Raw genomic sequence first — 25124 nt, 5'->3', positions numbered from 1 at the left:
TCAGTGGAGCAGAACAGAGAGCCCAGAAATTGACCCAGGCCATTATGGTCAATTAACATTTAACAAAGAAGGCAAGAACATACAATGGAGTAAAGACAGTCTCTTCAATAAATGGTGTTGGGAAAATTGGACAGATACACGCAAAAAAATGAAACTGGACCACCAACTTACACCATACACAAAAGTAAATTCAAAATGGATAAAAGACTTAAATGTAAGACATGAAACCATAAAAATCCTAGAGGAAAACAGGCAGCACAATCTCAGACATCTCTCGTAGCAATATGTGTGCTGACACATCTCCTAGGGCAAGAGGAACTAAGGAGAAAATAAACACATGGGACTAAATCAAAATAAAAAGCTTCTGCACAGCAAAGGAAACCATCAACAGAACGAAAAGGGGGCCCACTGTATGGGAGAACATATTTGCCAATGACACATCGGATAAAGGGTTAATATCCAAAGTATATAAGGAACTTATACAACTTGATAAAAGGACGACAATCTAATTAAAAAATGGTCAGTGGACCTAAATAGACACTGCTCCAGAGGACATACAAACGGCTGAGAGACATATGAGAAAATGCTCAGCGTTGCTAATCATCAGAGATGCCAATTAAAACCACAGTGAGGTACCACTTCACACCTGTCAGAGTGGCTCCATCAACAAGCCAACGAACTGCAAGTGCTGGCGAGGGTGTGGGGAAAGGGGAGCCCCAGTGCACTGCTGGGGGGAATGCAGACTGGGGCAGCCACTGTGGAAAGCAGTATGGAGGTTCCTCAAAAGATTCAAAATTGACCTGCCATTTGACCCAGTGATCCCACTCCTAGGAATATACCCTAAGGAACCCCAAACACCAATTGCAAAGAACTTATGCACCCCTATGTTCATAGCCGCGCAATTCCCTATAGCTAAGGTCTGGAAACAGCCCGAGTGCCCGTCACTAACTGAGTCGATAAAACAGCTGTGGGACATTCACACCATGGAGCACTATGCGGCTGTGAAGAGGACCTTTTGGCCGTTGGCACAGCATGGAGGGAACTAGAGAGTATCATGCTAAGTGAAGTGAGCCAGTCGGAGGACAAGTCCCAAATGATCTCGCTTATATGTGGAATATAATAAACTAATGGACACAGTGGATCCAGTAACATAGAAGCTTGGAGCAAACTGAGGGATCTCAGAGGGAAGGCAGGGAGGGGGGTGTGGGTGGGGAGAGATTAATCAGGGAACTTGTATGTTTATGGGCATGGCCCGTGGACGTGGACATTGGTGTGGGGAGGGCCTGGAGGTGGGATGGATGTGGGGTGGAGGGGATAAGTGGGGTTAAAAGGGGGGCATCTGTAATGGTCTCAACAATAAACATTAAAAAACAAACATATACTCAGTATTTATTAGCTCTAATTTGCATTATGTCATTTTATATTTACTATTCTGACAACTTCATCATGTTTGGCAACAATGTAGACCTAGTATGATGCAGCCTATCACAGGAAAATTCTGAATATCCAATGCTGTTCCAAATCGCCCCGGAGATTGAGGCCTCTGTTGAAGATGCATCGTGGGCCAACTTATTTCGTTGCCCAGACCTACTTCTCTATCCCTGAAGAATTGTTCTGAAGAGCACTCACCAATAAAATTTGTGGGTGGGAATATCAGTTTCAGAGCCCATATCACAGAGAGCCCAACCTAAGACAGATGTCCATTTTCTCCAAGTTTATCTGTAGATTCAATACAACCCTAATATTTTTTATGAAAAAATAAAACTGTACATCTGAAACCTACATAATTTTATTAACCAATGTCACTCCAATAAATTCAATTAAGAAAAAGTCAATGGAGAGAGGCAACGTGATCTATACAGGTACACGTCGTTACTGTGGAGGCGAGATTTCCCCTACATAGACGCAAAGCTAGGCCCTGCATCCCTCCCTTCCCCCACCGTGCCCCTGCGGTTGTTTTGTTTCCGTCTCTAGCAGAGAAGCAAGGAGGCTGTCAGGCGAGCTCACTGAGGCATCGCTCAGCCGACCGGGAGGGAGGCGTGGACCCTCAGAAGGTGCACAATGAACTTGAACCACTGCACTTGATGGCCATCTACCAGGCCTCAGAGACTCATCAGGCGACATATCCACTCAACACCTTTCAAAAAGATGCAACGTGGGTAACACGGTTACAGAAAAATGACATCAGGAATTATTAAAAGAATATAAATCATATATTTGGTTGCTTTAGATAAATGAAACATTTTTGTATACTATATGTAGACATCTATATGTTCACACATTTTTTTTTTTTTACCAAAGGAGTTACTTACATCGTAATAACTGATAACCAGGGGAAATTAACCTATCCTTTAGTTTCTTGCACATTTCCTAGGGTTCTGCCTATGTAGGCCTGCATGTGTGTATACTTTTTGCCTATCATAGAATTTTACTGATACTTAATATACTGTTTCTTAGTGTAGTGTAATAAAAAGGGCTTAAACTTTTTTTTTAAAATATATTTTTATTGATTTCAGAGGAGAGGGATAGAAACATCAATGATGAGTCATTGATCTGCTGCCTTCCGAATGGCCCCTGTTGGGGATTGAGCTTGAAACCCGGGCATGTGCCCTGACCAGGAATTGAACCCGCGATCTCCTGGATCATACGTCAATGCTCAACCGCTGAGCCATGCTGGCTGGGCTAATTTTATTATGTGGTTTGTCACTTGATAGACTGTATCTTGTAATTTATAGCAGAAATCACCAACCTATGCATCAGCTATCCACTACTTTTAAGAACATCACTCCTCACGCTTATGCAAATTTGCACACACACATATACATATGTGTGCAAAACATACACAAGTGATTTCAACATTGGCATTTATTGTAACTTCTAACTCACTTTTTGGTCATGTTGATTGCAAAAATTTAGTAGGAAAAACGGAACATTTAAGCAAGGACCACAGGAAGGTCGTAACAGAAATTAAGCAGTCTATTTCAAGATGTTACATTACACTAGCTCATACCGAAAACAGCATGCACTGGCTTGGTGTACAGGCCAGTTTTGGGGCAGTAAGTTCAGTTGGTGAGCACACGACAAGGCTAATCAACAGCTCCAGTTCACGTGCAGGGCTATTCGCTACACAGAAGGGTGGATCTATGTTGTCTCGTAAATGAATGCTATTAACAAGATGGAAGTTCTCACTGCTGGAGAACTTGCTGACAGGTATGCTAAGAACTGGTACAGGGAGAGCACGCTGCCCACTGCTCCTTTGGCGAGCCCAAGCTCCAAATCTTCTAGAAGCTACAGAGGGAAGTACGTCCCTCAGAAGCAGTAATGGCCTTTGTCACCCAGATCTACCACTGGATTCACAGCTGAGCCTGGACAAGTAAGTTATAAAGAGAAGGAAACACGAAGAGGCTACGTACCCACGCTCCGGCTGCAGCGGCAGTTATGGCCAGGGTCGGGAGAACTGGTAACTGATGAGCCAGCTCCGAAGTCCAGGCGGGAAGGGGGCCCTCCCTGCTTCACCAACCTTGAGAATGTTTCCCTGTCGAGGAGCTACGGGTTCCCTTATGCACTTAAATCTTAATCTATGCACCAATTTGAAGGAGGAGCTCTTTTTATGACTCAATTTTGTCTTCAAGAGGAAACAATTAAAAACATGTATTTTGCTTAATTACTGGTAGAAGAGAATACGGGTGATTTCATGAAAGCTCAGTCACGTTTGAGTATTAGGGAGTTGTATCATGGTCCAAGGGAGTCACTTCTTGTCAGATTAGGTAGATGACCATGACACCAAGGACTGAACTCCACTGGAAACACCTGGCTCCTACACTATAGTTATGGTTATGACCTCACAAAGTTGGCCGCACTAACAGACTAATTTTTGTCCCCCAGATCTCACTAAACTGTTCAGTAATTTTTTCCTTAGAATCACTTTGTGTTGTTAGCTAAACTCATACCAACAGGATAGGCCACTGAGCTGCGATCACTTGGTTTCTCAATTGTTTCTCCCAGTGGGAGAGCCTAAGAAAACAGACCCCGGGCTGCCCTTCCACTCTGAGGATGCTGCTACCGGTTCTCCCCCAACTGGGAGGACCAATTGGCTGGGTTTGAGTGTCACTCTGACCTGTGACCATGAGCAGCATAAAATTACTGCCCTGCTTTTAATCAAACCTCGACTTGACCAACATGGTGCACAGTAATTACATGCATGTAAGATGTTAAAGATCTCACAGCCTACATCATATAAACGTTCTCTCCTAATTAGTAAAATTGGGAGTTTATGTGCTTTATTATGTAATTTATAATCTAAAGCAATGGTTCCCAGACCCAGCTGCACAAAAGATCAGCTCAAACCTACAAAGTCAAATCTACAGGAGGCATCAGTTTGTTTGGAAGCTTCCCTGGGAACTGGTGCCCTCCTCGAGAATAGCCCTTTAGTCTGTAGGGGATTCTTGTACAATGTAACTTAATAAGTACAACCCTTCATTTCTCTGAGAATGGGCTGCATTATTTCTTAATCAGTTCAAGTCAGTTTAGTGAATATAAATGCCTTATTAGGAATTTAGATATTAATTTGGATAAAAAAGTATGCATGTTTTCCTTATTATTGCAAAATTGCAGGCAAATTTAGAGAGCAGTTTTTAGCATGAAGAATGCAGTATGTGTGGTCTTCCTTACTTTGAAAGGGCACTCCCTTCTTTGCACACCCTTCACTTGGATGGAGAAGTTGCAATGGTTTTGGCAGCAGCTCACTACTTTGTACTTACACATACTGGTCGCCCGCTGCTAAGGCTGCACTGGAACAAAATGCACTTTGTCCGCCCCCACCTGATGTCGTGTCCTTTGGGTAAGTTTTCTGTCTCTTCTGACGTACAATTCTGCTCCATTTAAGAAATCAGTCTAGTGGTTACTTTCTAATACAGAGAGCAGCATCATATAGGATATAAAGATTAAACTTAATTCTAGAGATATTGATATCTAACACCAGTTCTGTAAACACGTAAACAAAATAATTCCCACACACCACATACACCAATATGCACAGGTAATATCACAAAATTTTCTCTTGTCCAGGATCTAAAAAAAGTTCCACAATATCAAACCCTCCAAGGAATACTTTCTAATCAATCAAAACAAACTTTCACCAAAATACTCACCAAGAAAATTTACTTTCAGATCCAAATTCAATTGGTAAAGTTCTGTCCAGAATCTGCCAAAACTGGGGACACATTAAAAAAGCACAGATTTTGAAATCAGACAGAATTAGGCCCAAATTCCTGCACGCCATTAACTAGGAGATCTGGAATGATTTGTTCTATCACTAAGTCTGAATGTTGTCACAGGATGTTGTGACTCAGAGTGCTCTAAAATCAGCATTTAATACCATCTGGAACAACCCAGTAGTTGGTCTACATTTTCCACTTTTTAGCTAGTTGAAAACCAAAGATCAAATAATTTCCAGTTATAAAAGTAAAAATATACTCCTTATACCATCAAATATTATTTGTCATAGCCCCCAAAATGCAGTACAAATTTTAATTTATCAAGTTCAATTCTTGTAAGACTTTCTCCCAAGACATTTAGTGATCGTTAGGCATTCATCTGAGCTTTACTGAGCACAGACGCCCACCACATGCCAGACACTGTGTGGAGGCATCTCTTTAAGTATCACAATTGCAGAAAGAATTTTGAGTTAGCAATTTTAATTATCCCCACAGTGCAAGAATTCTTAGTTTTAGGTATTATTTGGACTGTATGTTCTTATCTCAGTATTGAAACTTGAGTTTCATTAAGTTACCAGGGAAACAGAACATCCACGGTTCTTTACCATGACAAGAATTTGTACTGAGAAGGCGCACCAGCATCTTGGGGGTTTGGGAGTGGAACCTAGGTTTACAATGCTGCACAGTGATTCTAGTACATCCTTCCCCACCCCCTTTTAAAATTCACCGACATAGAGAATCCTTGCAATGACAACCACATTTTATTTTGAGGCTGTTCCCTAATTGCAATGAATTTTCAATCTTTAAATAATATAAACTATATAACAATTCAAAGTAAACACTGTCCTGGATTTGAGGATATCAGAGAATTACAATTAAACAAGTGAACAAAGATTACATCATTTTTGCAGTTGGAAAACTACGTATCCACCCTCCTTAAAATTCTTCAAGTATAAGTCACCAAAATTTATTCACATCAACAGGATTAAATAAATGGTTAGGATGCATTAGTCTTTGAAATTAAGACATTAAAAAACTGAGAAAAGTAACATGAATGACTTCTTGCTGAAAAGAAAGCAACGTCAAAACGCATCATTATGAACTTAAATAATACGTATGAACTAAAACAGCGTTAGGTGACCCAATTCTGTTTCCCATGCTGCATCATTCTCCCACCATTCAACTAAGCTGCAAAAGACTGAAATGCAACTGGCTGCAAATGGTTGCATTCTCCAACCATGCAACTCAACTGCAATTCACAAGTGTGTTGTATTCAGAAGCATAAATATCAAACCTGTGCCCCCAAACTGATGAGTATGTCTCTAAACTCTAGATTTGATTGGTATGTCCACACTTGAGACAATAACACACATTTAACTTTACTTTTAATACTTTAAACTAGCACTTAAGATTTTTTAATGTCTCACTTATATTTCAAATGAAGTTTTTACATCCTTCATTTATTAGCATGACAATCTGAGTTATTCTAATCCCCAAGGTGTTACAGATCATTTAATTGGGAATTGAGAGCAATAATAATATTCCGAAACCTGAAATACCAGTATCTTCCTCTGGATTTCTGTTACAGAAATTCCAAATAGGTAAAAATCAGAAGTGAAACCCTTCAGCTTTCCATGCTACATCTGACCTACTATATCGCTCAAGTATGGTGAAAGTATCCTGAGAATAAATGTTCATGAAAGTTTTCATTTGTATCTTAATTGCATCATGTAAAAGTGGAAAATGTAGAGATTAAGAGCATAAGGTTTATAATTCTACAGTACAAATGAAGGCAAAATTAAATGCAGTAAGAACGTATCTGCAAGTCTACAAGGAAAAGTATAACCCAAGACGCATGGGGAAAAAGATTTACGTGGAGTTTTTAATCCATATTAGAATTCAGTTGTTGTAACTTGACCATAAATTTAAACAGAAACCATCTTCTGAGACATACATTCTAATATATGTATCAACAGTACTGATAGTCAATGAAGGGTCGGTTATTTGAGCTTATTAATAACATTTCATTTTCTATCCAACAGAATCTATAGTGGTTTGCCCCAATTACATATCTGAAACAATGTCTTATGAAAACAAAATGAGACAAAATTAAATAAAATGGAAGATAAAAATACTCTGAAGTTATTAAAAATAAAGCAAACTATAATCCTTGGCAGATCCATCAGGTAAAAAACATTGGTGAAAGTTGGAAGCACAGGATAACCGACACGAATCTTCAGCACAAAGCACATCTTTAAAAACATGAAACGATGACTCTTTGGAGGACAAGAGCTAAATATCCAAGAATCATCAGGTCTGAAAAATATTGCTTAATCACTTTCCAAAACACAGCTAGCTGCAAGAACTGAAGATCTTGTTACAAAATACCAAGGTAATCATATTTATTGCATCTTTAGAATGCATTTTGGAACAGAAAATTAACATGCACCTCAGCTTCACCAAAATATATATATTTGAGAGGGGAACCTACGATACTTTATAAACAAAGAGTAGACTATATGTGCTTTTCAAAGGGGCTGAATTAAATATAACCAGCTGCCAACGTTGTGCTCTGACATACTTGAATTAGTGGGTATGTGTATGCTAAATTCATTTATTTTCGCCAACAATAAATGAAATAAAAACACTGCCCTATACAATCGACTATTAGCCGTGAGTACAACAGCAAAAAATTATTGTACAATTTATACATACTAAAATATTTTCTTTCTCTAGAGATAATGCAGAACAAAACCTAATCATTATAAGACTTAATTTGGGAAATCTCAAATTACAATAGGGAAAACCAAATCAGGGTGTACTGAGCCCAAAACAAAGATTCCTGGTCATAAGGCTATAAGATTAGTAAGTGCAAGTGGCAGAATAAAACATGCTGCTCAAATTGTATGCTTGGGTCTTTGTATATTTATCAAACCTTTAAATTAAACAAGACTAGCTAAAGAAATGCCTTAAGCAGAGCAAGATAATTGGGAATTGTGTCATTTCTTTTTACCATTTTTGTTACCCAACTTATACAATGCGCAAAGTGCTAAGCAACACTACAAAAACACATTTACATCAACACTGAAGACCTGGGGAAATGAAATCCAACAATTTTATTTTAATGAGCTGTATTTTCTAAATTTCTGTTTTATTTTTTCCTGTTTTCATACAGTATTGAAAACAAAACGCGGCACATTCACATTTTCCCGAGGAACTGTAAAGATGATCTCTACAGGGATAAACGTTGTAAAGCCTGAAGCTCAATCAACTGATGTTGAAAACTCTCAAAGGGAGTAAAGGCTTGATCTGAATGGTCTAGAACATGTGCTGTAATTTAATAGAAGAGATGGTCGCCTTAATAGTTAATGATTTAAAAGAACTTCCCAGTCCATGCGAACAGTACAGTCCAAGAATAGATCACATTCCTGACGCATTTTATGCGACATATGTGTATACTTTTCGATCCTCAGGTGTTCGTGCCAAGTATTCTCTCTCAATAAGTCCTTCAATACGTTTCTTAATAACAACTGGACTTGGTAAGAATCGAGCCTTCAATTGCTGAGTTACCTAAAACAGAAGGTAAAAAAACTATTTCTCACCAGAAAATTTAAAACATATGTAACACTTCCATATTAACACAAGTCTTATCTTTGAACAGAACTGATGTGCCACTTTAAGATTCAGATCAAACTTTAGTAATTTGATTACAAAAGTTAAAAATACCTAAAGTTTAAAGTGGTTTTATTTGAAAACTTAATGGTTAAAACATCTTTCCTCCTATCAGGATGTGAATACTAAAGTAGGTTAGAATGAATGTACACCACCTACTATGTAACCATTCTGACTTCTGGGATACCCTCCCACTTCACAGAATGTGGGCAGCAGGTGTGTAAGAGCACAAACTGCCTGGACTCAAATCCCAGCTCTCCCACTTAGTAAGTGGGACCCTGGGAAAGTTACCTAACCCCATGGAGTTGCTGTGTATATTAAATGGGTTAACAGACACGATGCTTTAGAGGAATGCCCAGTCCACAGTAAGTGCTGCTGTTGTCATTCTTTTCTCCAGCTGCTGTCAGAATTATAACTACTGTGACATCAGTTATAGTAATAACAGTAACTACAGCAGCAGCGAAAGTCTGACTGTGCACTATGTATCAGTCATTTTGTACATATTTATTTAATGCTCTTAGCCCCAGTAAGGAGGTTGTCTAACTTTTTCAAATGAAGAAAATAAGCCAGAGAGGAAAACTGACATCAACAAGTAGTAAACAGAACCAGTAGTGAGAGAAGGGAATCCACACCGTTCCACCCCCAAGTCCACCCGCCACTCCTGTAGAGCATCCACCCATGAGCCAGCTTTCCTTATACTCCTGCTGGATTGGTTCACTTCCCAAGGCAACGGCAGACTGATAATCCTCTGAAATCTAAAACTTCAGCTTTTCACTTTCCAGCTAAAATCTATCATTCTTCCAGTATTATCATTCTAATATCAACAAACTAGTTCTCATCCCCGAGAGAACTTAATCCTCTCACCCGTTCTAAGCCAGTAATAACTTCTTTTGACCTTATTGCATTGCTGATGGGGTTTAGACTGCACACAAGATCATTTCAGCAACACACTCACCAGCACCCTCAAGTCCCTGATTCCTTTGGTTTGATTCCAAACACCCTTCCTACTTTTACTACATCATTCAAAATCTACTACTCAGCTGCCTGCTGAGTAAAGTTGTAGTTTATACCACCTTGTGTGTAGACCAAGAGGCAGCAAACTGCAGCCCACAGGCCTAACACAACCCCCTGCCTGTTGTTACTCCCACCTCGTACATAAACACTTAGCTATGCTTGTGCCCATCCTTTTTATGAACACACCCCTGCGCCCTGCATGCTCAGGAAGAGAACTATTCAGTAACATCCCTGATAACACACCTACCACCCACCTGTGCTCTGTACAATCCTTTTGCCTTTCCTCTGAATTTGGTACCTCAATGATCTCATTTCATGTTTTTCCTTTTGTTTTTAACCATTCCTTTTTTATTTTTATCCTCAGTACATAAATATGCTCAATATCCTCCCATCTAGAAAAGCGAAAACCCAGAACCCCTCAACTCAACACTCAATCCTGCATTGCTCTCTGCCTTTCCCCATGAGCCAACACCTCCAAGGACAAGCCACTCACTCTCTTATGGTTACACCTCCATTTACTTCTCAAGGCACTGCCATCAAATACCCTCTCTTAGCAGTCCACTGACAATGCTGGGAAAACTAACCAGTCACCTGGTTGCCAATTTGTCTTAACTGTTGATTTGGTTTGCTTTTTCCATGATTTTCTGAAATCTGTAACATGGAAGCATTCAACCAATGGCAATGACTGTTAGAAATATAGTTTGTTTACACAAACACTGAATAGCAGTGAAAATTTGTTTATTCCTCATGTGGCAACATTCTATGTTTTCATAACGAACGTTAGTTCTGACAGTGTGCACGTATTTCAGTGGATGGCTGCGTTTAAATATCAAGTGTCATGCTTTTAATAGTATTACCTGATTGATTACCGTTTCCTCACTTTAAAATCATCTTTTAAATCGACTGAACAAGGTACTTTCCTAAATCCCGGCTGTGCCGGCTTTGCTTTTCTGTCCTCCCCAGCCTCAGGGCCCTCACCTCTGCCACGAGCACGTTGTGCTGCATCTTCTTTCTAGACTTCATTATCCGCACGATAGCAGCTTCGATCTCGTGTTTCCTGTCGTCGTCTACTTTCTGCCTCGTCTCTTTCCTTTCTGGGTCAGATTCACCTTGTTTGGCAGCAACTAAAAGAGAAATAAAGGCATTTATGTGACAATCATGTAATTTCAAATGTAATGAAAAAATGTGGTTTATGAACAGTATAAATTAATATCCACTGAGAAAAACTAATTTCAACTTGGAGTATACACACACACTCATTATTCCTAGTAAACACCCAAAGAGTGCCTAATTCAGTGTTTACTAAATATTTAAACAAGTAGTGATAGAAAAATCCTATAATCCCAAATTATTCCTTTTTAGTAGTAGGGATTTACTTTTACAGGGATAAGAAAACAGAATTTTATTTTATAGAATATGATTCCTTTCCTGGAAGAAAAAAGGTAGTCGGTTATCTTTAGTAGTTAACTTTTCAGTCATTTTCATTGCTTGTGACTTCCAGAGATCATCTAGTATTTTACCACCTTCACTCCAAGTTAAACCTCACCAAAAGTATCTCAGGTAAGATAATACCTGTGGCTGTAACCTCTAACACTTAAAGAGGGGGAAAGAACATGTATTGCCAAGATTTAGTTAGCCAATAAATAATTAAAAGGTGTCACTAGAAAAGAAATGCCTTACCAATCAATTCACTCATTTGTAGCTCTCACCAATGACCTAACAACTCCCTGTCCTGTACCTCACTAACTTTCATTTCACAGTCCCCCTGTCACCAAGCACACTTATTCCAGTCTCTAGGAGAAATCTTACTCTCATTCCCTACAGGCTCCAAGGCAACTGCCAAGGATTACATCTACTTCCTTTCTCCCACAACATTGCTCTAATGAAGTAGCAGAGAAAGAAAAGTGATAACTAAGTTTTGGTTTACTGGTGCTCAGCAGGAGACAGATGTGAAGATTCTGGCAGTAGAAACTGAGAAATTACAAAGAACCACATGGAACACTGCTGAGTAGGCATGGGCACGCCCACACGCCAGCAGACTGCACAATTCAGATCGTTCCGGTGTGCACATCCATCTAACTGCTTCTAACCAGAATCCCTTGCTTGAGAATTCTGCTTTCAGTGCCTTCCCAAATTAAAGATAATCTTAATAAAAAAGTAAAATTAGATTAAAGTGGTATACTAAGAAAGAATAATGCTTTTCTTTAAAAGAAAAGTCAATGTCATTCTTAAAAGATAGGTATTGCTTTAAATACAATAAAAATAAAAGAGACATAAAAAATCAAATTAATGTGAAAACCTTGATTGACTCCTGGATCCAAAAAGGTACGAAAGGCATTTTTGAGACAACTTGCGGACATACTAATACAGGTGACACACAGTATGGCATTATTAATTTTCTTGGGTGTGATATGTTGTTACAATTATGGAAGAAAATATCTTACTCTAAGAGTGTGTGTGTGTGTGTGTGTGTGTGTGTGTGTGTGTGTGTGTATATATATGCGCTGAAGTATTTGGAGGGAAGTGTTAGGATGTTTGCAAATTAATTTAAAAATGCTGTAGCAAATATATACCTACATGGAGGGAGAGGGGTAAATGTGACAAATTTTTAATGACTTGTAAATTGTATGTGATGGCCATACTCATGTCCATTATTGTGTTTTTCACCTTTTCTGCAGATTTTAAAATACTTAAAATAAGTTGGAGGGAAAAAGAAACGATATTTTAAACCTATCTGTTTCATCTGGATTTGGTCACCTTAATAGGTATATTCTAAAATAAATGTGAAGACTGTGGTGAAACAGGCTGAATTACGATTTTTTAAAAATTTAAGTGCAGGAGCTCACTCCTAGAGCCTAGCACAATACTCTGCACTTAAGAGCACAGCAGAGGTGTTCGCGTGTGTAAGTGGCTACCTGTGTATGCAGAGGTATTGGGGGGAACCGAGGAAGAAGGTAAATGGTGGTACTGGGAAAGACTGTCAACTATGGAAACTGCTGTAAATTACAAAGAATCTAGTTCTTTCCAAAGATTACATTAGGCAATAATGTAATCCTCTGCTTGAATTTCCATTGCCAACTACAGTAAAAAGCAGTATAAATAGGTATGGTCAGAGTCTCTGAGCATTTGATTACGATTCTAAGTTCTTTCTCCAAAAGGCAAATAGGTACTTGGACCACTTAAGAACACCTGTATGATCACAGTACTTATAACCAGAAAGAAAATTTTAACTTACACAAAATACCTGTAAGAGCAAAGGTAACCTAAGTACCATTCCAAGATGAAAAATATTTCTTCACAGAATTTTATAGCTGAAAAGAACTTTAAAATACATCATCATACATTTTCCTTCAAATCTGGGATACAAATAAGTCCTGAAACCCGAAACCTGTATCTGTCCAAAATTATAAATTCGTATGTCTTGCACTGGGAGAAAAAAGACATTTTATTCCATGACTTGCTGGACAGTTCTGTTTTACTTTTAATCTACAACTGTGCCCCAAAGCTATGGGGTCAATTTTGGCGATGAAGATACAGTGGTATGTTTCTGAACCATGGGACAAAATAGTCAAGGCTTGGACACAGACACACCACCCTGCTTCGCAAAGCACACAGATCTGATTAGAGGCAAAAGGGAAACGAAAGTGTGTGTAAGTTACTGAGTCACCGTAGTCTGGCAATAATGTGTTTAGCATTAAAGTAATTTTTAAAAGACTGTCTTTTACTAACATACAATGTAAATACAATTTTAAAAAAATAAAAAACTCTAGTCATTTAAAATTTTTTTCTTATTTTAAAAATAGTTTTACCACAAGATGTATTAGCTGTAATAAATGAATTAGTACAGGGAAACTTTCTAATACTAGTTTTAAGACCAAGTAGAATACTACATTAGAGTTTAAATGTCAACAAAGGTGGAATGCCTTTTTCCCTTTAATGCAACGAAAACACACCTTATATTATGTTAAATATACAATAAATAGAATGTTCACTATCAACTTAAAAATAAGGCTATACTAAAAAGTGCTCACAGCAAGGTCACTTCTATGTTAAGTTAGAGTGAGGATATAAATTTTAAGGTTTTCAAAATTTAAAATACTCACAAAAATGTAAGTAGCTGCATCTAAAGACCAGACTTAGATAACTCCCAATGATGAGAAATCTGTAAATCATTTTTAAAAGCTGACATCCACTATTATTTATCCAGTTAAAAACAGTAACTTTGTAAGCAGTAATATGCTTATAAAATTGTACTTCATGCATCAAAAACCTATGGGAAAAATTCATCATGTTCACCACTATGAATTACTTTTTAAAACGTTGACTGTACTTGGATCCAACTGCACTGTGACAGGAACACAGAGCAATAAAAAGCTGCTCTACTTCCTAAGCCTGTGTGTCATGCAGCACCAGAAAAGAATTACGTTTTTAAAAGATAAAAATCAAACAGATAAGAACTTTTAGTGAGAAAAAATACAATTTGCTTTTAAGAGGAACAATATAATACCTGTTTGAATCTTGACTCTGTGTAGTTTGGATGTGAACTGATCATTAACTGTGAATATGTGACCATTTTCTATTTCCTTTGACTTGGGTTCCTTTGTGAGAACCCGCTGTGTTGGTTTACCACAGGCGAGGGACTGCAGGGCTCTAACAAGTTCCCTTTCAGGGATATCCGTTTCTTGTTGAATTTCCTGAAATTTTATCAGATTGACATAATTATACATAGACTTTCTGACAGATTAAAAGAAAATTAATTAGTACATAAAATTGACCAAGCAGTGGTTAGAGAGGTAATTCCATTGAAGAATTCCCCATTATACTCACTAAAATCTCACTAATTTGGGGGAAAAATGCACAACAGAGAAAAAGGGATTCAAATTTCAAAGTATTGAAAATGTATGTACTTTTTAATATTTAGGTAAAAATAAAGTGTTAACCAACATGTAATTGCTACTTTTAGAAATACGCTACAATCTTCCTTCCAAGTTTATCCCCACACTTCTTTTGCTTAGCAACTTCTTTTGTAGAGAGAAACAAAGTAAGCTTGAACTAAGGCCTTCTATCAGACAATCAAAATTTATAGTCCAAGCTGAAAATATGTATTAGTCTGTAGGACCAAATTAAAAAAATATCAAGTACCTGGTAATTAATACTAAATATGAAAAGCAATAAATCGTTTTGAGGTGTAGGTGATAACTGTTGCTATGTATTATGAGATAAAATATAATAAAAGCAGTTCAGGAAAAAATGTATATATAGTTGACCCTTGAACAACATGGGTTTGAACTGCGTGGGTACACTGTGGATGTTTGTCAATGAATACATTCAACCCTACACATCTCTGGGTTTTACACCCATGGATTCAAACAACCTTGGATGGAAAACAGTATTTTTACATTCCCAGCAACAGTTTTACAATCGTGGTTGAATCTGGGAATGAGAAGGGCCAACCACTGTAGAGTCAAAAGTTTTATGTGGATTTTCAACTGGGGGGTGGGCAGGTGTCAGGCCTCTAAGCTTCATCTTGTTTAAGGGTCAACTGTATAATTTTTTAAAATGTTTTATTTTATTTGAGAGAGAGAGGAAGAAAAAGGGAGAAATTTCAATGAGAGAGAAACGATTAGCTGCCTCCTGCACGCCCCCTACTGGGGATCAAGCCTGCAACCCCGGCATGTGCCCTGACTGGGAATTGAACGGGCAATGGGAACCATTCAGTGCATGGGACAACCTTCAACCAACTGAGCCACAATGGCCTGGGCTCAACTGTATAATTTTTAAATTCATTATAATCCTACATCAATGGGAACAGTAAGAGAATTGTACATGGATACGATTTAGTCTCTACACAAGTAGAGGGATGTATGCTACAAGTCTGCACACTAGGCTATAATACTTTGATTCACTGCATATATGCATAGCCCATGGACATAGACAATAATGTGATGAAGGCCTGTGGCGGAGCACAGGGTTAGAGTGGGGCAAAAAGGGAAAATGGGGGACATCTGTAATAGTGTCAAAAATATTTTAAAAAAGGAAAAAGAAAACATACCACTAAGAAACTGAAAAGGCAATCAACAGACTGTGAGAAAACATTCATAGGACATAGATCTGACAAGGGTTTATATACAGAATTTATAAAGACCTTTCAAAAAACTCAAAGATATAAACAAGACACATAAGTGGCATATGAGCACATAAAAGATGCTCATCATTAGTCATCAAGGAAAAGCAAATTAAATCCACAATGAATTATAATTACACATCAGTTAAATTGGCTAATATTAAAAAGACTGATGATACTAAATTTTGGAAAGTGTGTGGGGCAACTGGAAGTCTCCTACACTGATGGTGGGAATGTAAAATGGCAGTGTGGGACACAGTTTGGCAGTTTCTTAAAGTTAAACATGTAGCCTTATCATAATAACCTCAATCTGATAACAACTCCTATGGTCATCAACAGAAAGATGCATACTCAAATAGTACATCCATATAATGGAGTATCACTCAGTAATACAAAATAAACTACTGAAACTACACATGCAACAACACAGATTACTTGAAACTGTGCTATGTAAAAGAAGCGCCACAAAAGCAATATGCATTGTATGATTCCATTTACAGGAAATGCTAGAGAGGCAAAGCTAATCTACGGTGATATAAAGCAGATCACTGGCCACCTGTGTATGGGGACAGTGGGAGGAAACTGACTGCAAGAAAGTATAAAAATTTGAGGGGGTAATAGTCTATAGACTGTGATGGCAGTTACACAGGTACGTACATGTGTTAAAACGCATCAAACTGTGCACTTAATGTGTTAAAACGCATCAAACTGTGCACTTATATGGGGTATGTTTATTATATAAAACATACACCAATAAAGGTGATTTTAAAAAGCCAAATAAAACGCAACCCAACAAATGTAAGATGTTCATATAGTTCCATAAGCCCAATTTTATGTTGTTTTCTCTAATGGTACTCAAAGGTTACTCAAACAGTAATAATAATAATAATAATAATAATCCTCAAATAATAATTCTATGTAACCAATGCATACCTCAAACGTATATTTTTCTCTGTTATTAAAGAGCATTAATATGGTCATCTGGAAAGTGGAGACTTGCAATATGTGCTTCCGTGTATTAGAGCCAGTGACTTGTGCCCCTCCAACACCAACTTCAGATCCATCTTCCTGTTTCATTTTTTAAAAAGCATAAAAAAGATATAATCACCTCATGGTAATTCGAACAGTATGCTTGAGAAATAATCCCTGTAATGACCAACCCTCCCCCCTCCTTTACAAAACACATTAACTTATTCCTATAAGAAAATAATATTCAAAAACATCTCTGTGTGTGTATATGTGTGTGCATGTACAGATACACAAAGTCTTTATTTAGTATTGTCTTTCTGTGTGCGTGTAGGAACAATTTTATTTTATAACTAAAGTTATTTTTATAGTACACAATAGGATAATAAAGGACTTGTAAGACATCAGTCCATTACACCGCTACCAAAAGTACTATGGTTAGTTTCTTTCTGTGTGGCCTGATCACAGTAAGATATCAAATGATAACATAGGATGTGGGGGAATCCTCCGCCACCCATACAGCCTGTTCCTGCTCTATGATTTAAGTACAAAGGAGAACTGTAAGTCTTCAATAATTAACATATAAATTGTTTTAAAAACCTGATCTGTTTCATAAAACTTCAAAAGACAAAATGATTACTTAGGAAAAAACCTCTCCTTTAAAATAAAAATAAACAATAATTAAAAGCTGAGTTTTTCAGTATCCTTGACCTTCCCATTTACACTAAAATACAGGGCGAGGTGAAAGTAAGTGCACAGGGTGAGTATGGGAAATAAAGTTTATTCTTGTATTATTTTCCATGCAAACAGCTGTATACCTACAGTTGCCCCACCCTGTATAAAACAGTTTCTAACATTATTCAACTAAATGAATTATAAGGAGTATTTCCCATTTCAATTAAATATAAAAATTAGAATACATGTAGCCATTTCCAAAATTAAAAAAACTTTGGTGTTATAGTGATATCATATAAAACCACTGAAATTTGAATTACAATATAGAATCAAACAGTTATTTGCTGCCTAGATGACAACTTAGGTATCATTCTTTAATGTTAGAATACTAGAAGCTTATTACTTTTCTACTTAAAAAAAACAAACCTGAGTTGAGTTATATCAAGCAATGAAAATACTCTAAACCTCACAATTTTAGATATAAATAAGTGATTACTTTTTTTTTTTTTTTTTTTTTTAAATATGTCTTTATTGATTTCAGAGACAGGAAGGGAGGAGAGAGAGATAGAAACATCAATGATGAGTCACCTATCGGCTGCCTCCCGCACGCCCCCAACTGGGGATCGAGCCCGCAACCTGGGCATGTGCCCTGACTGGGAATCGAACCTCAATCGCCTGGATCCCAGGTCGATGCCCAACCGCTGAGCCATGCCCAGCTGGGCATGACTACTTTTTTTAAATTAAGGCAATTCACTAGTGCTCACTTTAAAATAATCACTTTAGTAACATCTCGTGCATCTAAAAATCTCAAGCGTTAATGTTCTGAGTTTTGATTGTTGAAAACTAGTAAGGATTATAGGAGACTAAGAATTTTGAAAAGGGATTTACAGCTTTGTATGCCCTCGAATCAACTCAGTTTTATTTAGCAACTGAGGGAACAGAGGTAAATAAATCAAAGCCAAAGATCCCCCTTTTAAATATTTCAAACAAGTAGGGAAATGAGAAATACTCAACACAAGTCAACAAAAACCACAAATCAGTTCTATAGACTAATTTCAAGTTACTTAATTTAAATATGTTCAAACTATCAATATTTACCTTTTTAACTGGTCCATAAAAGGTGGCATTGAGATCTGCAGAACCCATATGATGCTGGAGTGTGAGCTGTCGACCACTGTGTTTCGCTAAGTAAAACCTTCAGCAAATCAAACCAGGTTTTAGAGAATCACACAATTTACATATCTGAAATTATGAACTACAGGATAACAACCCTTAAAGAAACACATATGTAAGATAAAGACAAAGGAAACCTTAAGAATCAAGTTCAGTTCTAATTTTTTATATAAGAGGGAACAAACAAGTGAGAGGGGAAAGGGGGTGAAGAGAGGCACAAAGAGAAAAAGACAGACTTAAGTTAGCTGTATATTACAGGAGAAAAGTAGTACACTAAATAATTTCTACTGGACCCTTTGCCCCTGGCCTGCTGTTCAGCCACTGCTGTTCGTAAGACCACCTTTCTCCACAGTAACCCAGTGATCAATATGCCCTAAACCAGTGGCAGACATCATCAATCCAAACTCTACTCCTAATCATGCACTCACGCTGAAGGACATCAGTAAGATATTCTTCTGAAGAGTTTATGCAATGCATACTGAAAGCATCCAGGAGAATTCCCCATTTGAACATGAAGTTAAAACAAGGAGCATATTCCTCTTCAAATCAGGGACACCACAAACGCTCACATTTATTTCAATTCTGGATGGCTCTCTGCCTTAGCAATGTGAAGCTTCATCTACTTACCTTCTGAATATCTCGAAAGCATGCCGTGGCGCTGGCGGGATGTTGCACTTCGGTGTGGCTGACTGAGTAGGCCAGTAGCCTGTTGTGAGCACCCGAACTGTGAGGTCAACACCACCTAAAGATACCTGTGCAGAGAAGAGAGAGACGTTCCCCAACCATTAACTAGGACTTGTTATCAGCTCTGTATAGAAACGGTTAGTTATCAAAGCCCCATGTCTGATAGTAAGCAAATAAAACATTATCTTCTAAAAGGTTAGATTAACCGTGTTTTTCAAATTTTAACTCTCCTGATGAGTTACTTATAATTACTGCTTAAGATGTTGACTTTAAAGCACTGACCAAAGGACAGCTGTTAGCATGTGAACAATGGATTACTGGTGTCATTGAGAAACCTTTTTAGATAAAATGTTGAGTGGTCATATCTGTGTCATTTTAAAGAAAATTCTAGGATATCTCTCACCTCAGCTTTTAAAGTATTTTTACCATCTTAACACGCAAATAAAATATGTCTATTCCATTCACATTTGAAACATACTGATCATGTTTTTGATATATTTCACATTCTACCAACCTTTCACAGACACTAGATCCAATTCTACGTAGTGGGTGCTCTGAGTATTTGAATAGTGCATGACTATACCTCTACAAAATAGATGCTAGCATCACTGTCACATTAGATATTTTCTTCTTTTTAAACAAATTAAATTTTTACGAAAACAAAAATGGACATCAAAAACTCTTAAAGATGAAATCGTATCTTTATTGATATTCATAGCTTGTTCTATACCATTACTGCATTTTTATATAACCAGAATGATTTAGTGACATCGATTCCTAAAAGGAAGAGATGAACTTACAAGAATATCATGAAGTATTCCATACTGAGATTTCTTCACAAATACCTACTAAATGATTACTCTGTTTTAAAGAAACTAAAACTAGAAATCCTAGATGATGCACAGGAAAGGACCATAGCAGAGAATCAGATGGTGAATGAAGGAGGGCTGAGAACTGTTGGTACTTTGCAAATTGGGGGGATGGGGTGGGGAGTGGAGCTCACAACTTGGTTCAATCCACCCAAAACAGTAGTCTTTTATCTCTTCTCTATATGGAAGAGTCACTTTCTTAGTATATTTCAACAGGCCGAAATGGCTAGAGAATCACCTGCTTGAGGATTTTAAAAGTGCTCAAAAATTTCAGAAAGCTCAGAATTTATTTGATTACTCTGCCACTTTTTGTCAAATCTTTCTAATGTAGGTTAAGGCTTAGGACACTTAAGGCTTAAGGTCTTAGCATAGACAATTATAAAAAGCTAATAACTGCATGCAAATAATGACCTTACAGTAAATAGAAACTGCGACTGAATTAGCAGATATATAACTCTAAGCATCTTGATAAGTACTCTACTTATTGTGGTTAACAAATTATTAAACAAGTATTCTACCACACCATGAAGGATATAGCTGAATAATCAAAATGGAAGATTAGAAAATTCACAAACTTTGTAACAATAAAAAATAACAAAGGCAAAAAACCTGATGAAATCATTATGTTGAAAAGTCACCCCTCCTTTTTTAAATGAAACAACTGCAACAAAGTGATCAAAAGTAAAGAACATAATTTTCATATCAAAAGGCCTTTAACTATCATAGACAAGTAATTAGACATCAGGAACAGTCCCTTACAGGTGCTTTTAAGAGTCTTTATTTAGACCAGGTTACTTTCCCTGTATCTCTGAATATGTGCAAGTTCAGTGGAAGAAAAAATAAACAGAAAAAAATTGTACCATATGAAAATACAATCATACCAATATATCAGACAAATTGAAATACAAATCCCTAACAATCTAAAAAAAATACTATCTAAGATAATCACATTATTCAGTTCCTGCACACCCAAATCCTATACATCACAGACTTGTGTCTTTCCTGCTCTCAGCCCTTCTCCACTGCAAACATCTTGAGGAAAATCATTACATAACTACTTACAATGAAGAGGGACCACAAATTCTTTAGGGTCAGAATGACTTAAGTACTTGTCCATTTCTACAAAAGTAGCTATTTTTGCATATTTTGTTTCTTATGAGACTGTGAAACCATAGAAGTGATAATCTAATATTTAAATATCAAAGGAAAGACCTCCTATTTTTAAAAAATGGTTGTGACATGTCTTAATTACAAAGTGATATACAGTCACTTGAGAAACGTTCTCTAAACAAGAGAAAGTTGAAAAAGAGTTAAAGAAACAAAATTTTGAACTTTATTAAATCCTCACAAAACCCCACTGGACACCAAAGCCATACAAACTGCAGCTCGCTGCCTTCTGGGAGTCACAATACAAAACCACACCTATAAAATGCTAGTGTCAGAGTTTTTATACCCAGGCTCAACCTCTCCTCCCAACAGTGAGGACACTGGGCCCATCTCGTATCAATTAAATATGAGGTAGCCGACAGCACAATCCTGGGGTCAAGCGAAAGGAAGAGAACTGTAACTCAGTAAGCTGGCGTGAGCCCAAGGTTCTTCCCACAGTCTATAGTGACGTAACGGCAGAACCATTCTACTTACTTTCAGCACATTTTCAAGTGGAGGGTAAACTAAGTTTTAGAAGAATACGAAAAGTAATTTAGCATTAATAGTTAAAAAAGAGGTTATATGGGGGAAAATATTTTTAAGCACTCAGACAATATGTTGTCACTAATGACATTTTAAAAAATGACAACAGCAGTTATTTGATGTATGGGTGAAAGTGCCCATTACAAAAGACTTTTTACACAGAAACACATATGTGTAAGTAGAAATTAATAGAAGATTTTACCCCAGTTGCCTGCAGATGTTGCCTGAATTCATCCATAGTTGTGTTTGAGATGCTCATATCCCTAAACATTCCTTCCAGTTTTGATGTGAATTGACATCCACACTCAGTCTGTGGAAAAAACAACAAACATACACAAATAAACTAAGGCTTTTTCTATGAGAAAACATACAAAGAAACAAACTATTCCATGTTACTGTCACCATTTCTCAATCTTTCCAATAGTTGCTCTAGGACTACAAGAACCAAACTTTGGTGTGTTTAAGAATAACCCACAGACTTTATTTTAAAATGCAGATTCCAAGTCACTTTTGGATATTCTGAAAGGCAGGGGCCCAGAATTCTGTTAACAAGCACAAGTGATACAGGTAGTACAGGTGATCTATGGACCACACCTTTATGATAGACTGCACAGTAATATTCCCTTTGTCTCCCTTGCATAATCCTACCCAGATTTCCATGAATGTATCCTGTCACATCAAGAGAAATGCCGACAAATTGAATGTCTGAGAACTTGAACAAATATAAGTACAGCTTTCTTAACTTATAAAAATAGTATTTTAAATCAATTAAATATTTTCCAATCAAATGTTGGTGTTAATCATGTGACAAACATTAGCTAGGTACACTCCATCTTATTTATATATACCTTACCTTTAACTTAGATATCATATTTTTTTCAGAGTCATCAGAAACACTTTTATTTGTGAGAAGTCTCCTTGCCAAGTGTTGTTTATAATAACGTTCAAATACATCTTTTTCTTGCATAAACCTAAAAAGGACCATTGCCTTATCCAATATTGTTTCTACTTCTTGTTCTGTTAGCTGCAAAATCAATTAAAAGACTACTTAGTAATTCCAAAATTTTAGTTGTACAAAAATAGCACAATACCATGAGAACAAACAAATATCTGGTTGAGCTATGACAGGAGGGATCTCGTTAGAGAAGGTGCCTCCTACTTCATACAGCAGCACAGCACAATTCTACACCCTGTCCTAGTGCAGCATCAGTCAGGGGTGGATGAGGGTGGAGTTCCATTCCCTAGAGCTACCACTGAAATGGTACATGGCTGGATTAAAAGATACGAAGAACAGATGAAATAAAATTGTGATTGCAAAACAAGAATATTTTACAATGCCTCTGAATAATATTTACGTAGGAACTTACAGAGCCAAGACAGGTATTTGCATATAAAATCATTCAAAACCTAAACTGTGCAAACAGAAGCATAGTAATTTGTTATAATTTGAAGAGTAAAAAGGCCCCTTACCCCTTATTTTTTAAATAGAGAAGGTGACACTGTGGCAGGCTGTATTAAGCTTATATTAAAAAATACGGAAGATCAAACAAATGTGTCTGGTTTTATTCTGTGTCTTGATCTTCCGTTTGTTTCTGTTATAGCAGCTGTAAAACCTGTGGTCATTTGTTGCTTTTCCCTTTTGTCTCACAAATTCTAAGATGAAGTAACAAAGACCAATTTCTATGCGATCACAATATGCTTAATTTGATTTTCTATGCTATAGTGAGCTCCCAAGGTCCCAGATATACAATAAAAGCTTAAAACTGAGCTTCACCATATGCCTTCGAACTATTTTCTGAAAGTGATTCCAGTCTATGCCTTCAAATTCTTGGCATCCAAGTTATTATTTTATACATAACCCCAAGAACCAGATGAGAACAACAACATTCTGTGCCATGGATAGTTGTTTTCTAGTTCCTTATTATCTATATAGCATACTGAACCCTCGCAGTCTGAACACTAACAGCTATGGTTGTGTTGTTTTTCACGTTAAGTGAAATGTCAAAGTACCTCTGGCCGTTTCAAATACCGTAAACAATCCTTTTACATTTAACCACAGCAAAGGGCTATGCTTACTTTTATACCTACAAAATTTCCTAATTTTATATCTGATTTCGTAAGTTTATATACAATTTTTTATCTACAAGTAAAATTTAAATGTATTTTAAAATATATTATACTTACCCCTTTGACTCCCTTTTTCAACTTATCATCAATAAATAATGAGAGGTATTCAGGGGACCTGGAGTTAAGGTTGAGAAAATACTCAAAGTCACCCGCAATAGTTTGTTTAAAGAGCCGGTCATTATTAAATGATTCCTGCAGGAAGCGATCAAACCTACTCTTCAGATCCAATAAGCCCTTCCAAATAAAAACAAAGGAATTTAAGATACATTATAATAATGTTTCTAGAAGCAATATACGTACAAACATGTATGTTTATTTTTAACTTTGTTGGTAATATAAATGTGTGCACTGAGTTCAGTGTTAAACTTACAGATTCTGTATTATTTTCAAGCCTATACCTAAGCCTATATTAAAAATGCCACTGATGACAGACGTATTCTATTTTCCATTTATGTATTACTCTACTGAGGGTGAATCAAAGAACCTCCTCACTTGTTTCTCGCCATCCTCTGTCTTTACTAATGGGCAAGCCCGAGAAAACTAGCTTTAAAGATGTACCACAACAGCCCATTATTTACATTAAAACATGAAAAACTTAGAGTGTAATTTATTCCTACTATTGCTTGAAAGTGTAGGAAACATGAAAACTTAAGAGTCTAATTTATTCCTACTATTTTGAAACAAAAAGTATTTAACACGTCTTTTTAACACACTAAAACATATTAACACTTAGGCATATAAAAAAGCAGAAAGGAATAACTTTCATTCTTAAGACTATTTACATAAGGTCTTTACCAGACAGAGTAAATGAAAAGCAGCAGCTGAATCTGGCTCCCTGGTACATACAAACTTTGCAAAACTCAAATATTTAGGATAATTATATATATTAGTTTACCACGGGGATAATTATGTCAA

At 36.9% G+C, this 25124-nt stretch overlaps 1 protein-coding gene across 3 annotated transcripts in view; it reads right to left on the bottom strand.

The window, feature by feature from the left end:
- Nucleotides 1–5958: 5958 nt before the first annotated feature.
- CUL3 (cullin 3) overlaps nt 5959–25124 on the bottom strand; it is an 82646-nt gene continuing 63480 nt past the window's right edge. For all 3 annotated transcript variants that reach the window (XM_087819560.1, XM_087819561.1, XM_016197707.2), the window contains 9 exons: nt 24267–24443; nt 22936–23106; nt 22285–22392; nt 19468–19592; nt 18766–18862; nt 16960–17094; nt 14410–14596; nt 10881–11026; nt 5959–8786 (listed from right to left, as the gene is read on the bottom strand). In XM_087819560.1, coding sequence (XP_087675686.1) covers nt 8655–8786; nt 10881–11026; nt 14410–14596; nt 16960–17094; nt 18766–18862; nt 19468–19592; nt 22285–22392; nt 22936–23106; nt 24267–24443 — 1278 coding nt within the window. In that variant the 3' untranslated portion in view covers nt 5959–8654. The remainder of the gene's footprint in view (nt 8787–10880; nt 11027–14409; nt 14597–16959; nt 17095–18765; nt 18863–19467; nt 19593–22284; nt 22393–22935; nt 23107–24266; nt 24444–25124) is intronic.

The sequence above is a fragment of the Miniopterus natalensis genome, chromosome 8, assembly GCF_054644295.1.
Source record: "Miniopterus natalensis isolate mMinNat1 chromosome 8, mMinNat1.hap1, whole genome shotgun sequence".
NCBI lineage: Eukaryota > Metazoa > Chordata > Mammalia > Chiroptera > Miniopteridae > Miniopterus > Miniopterus natalensis.
This window is presented reverse-complemented; position numbering and strand designations above follow the sequence as displayed.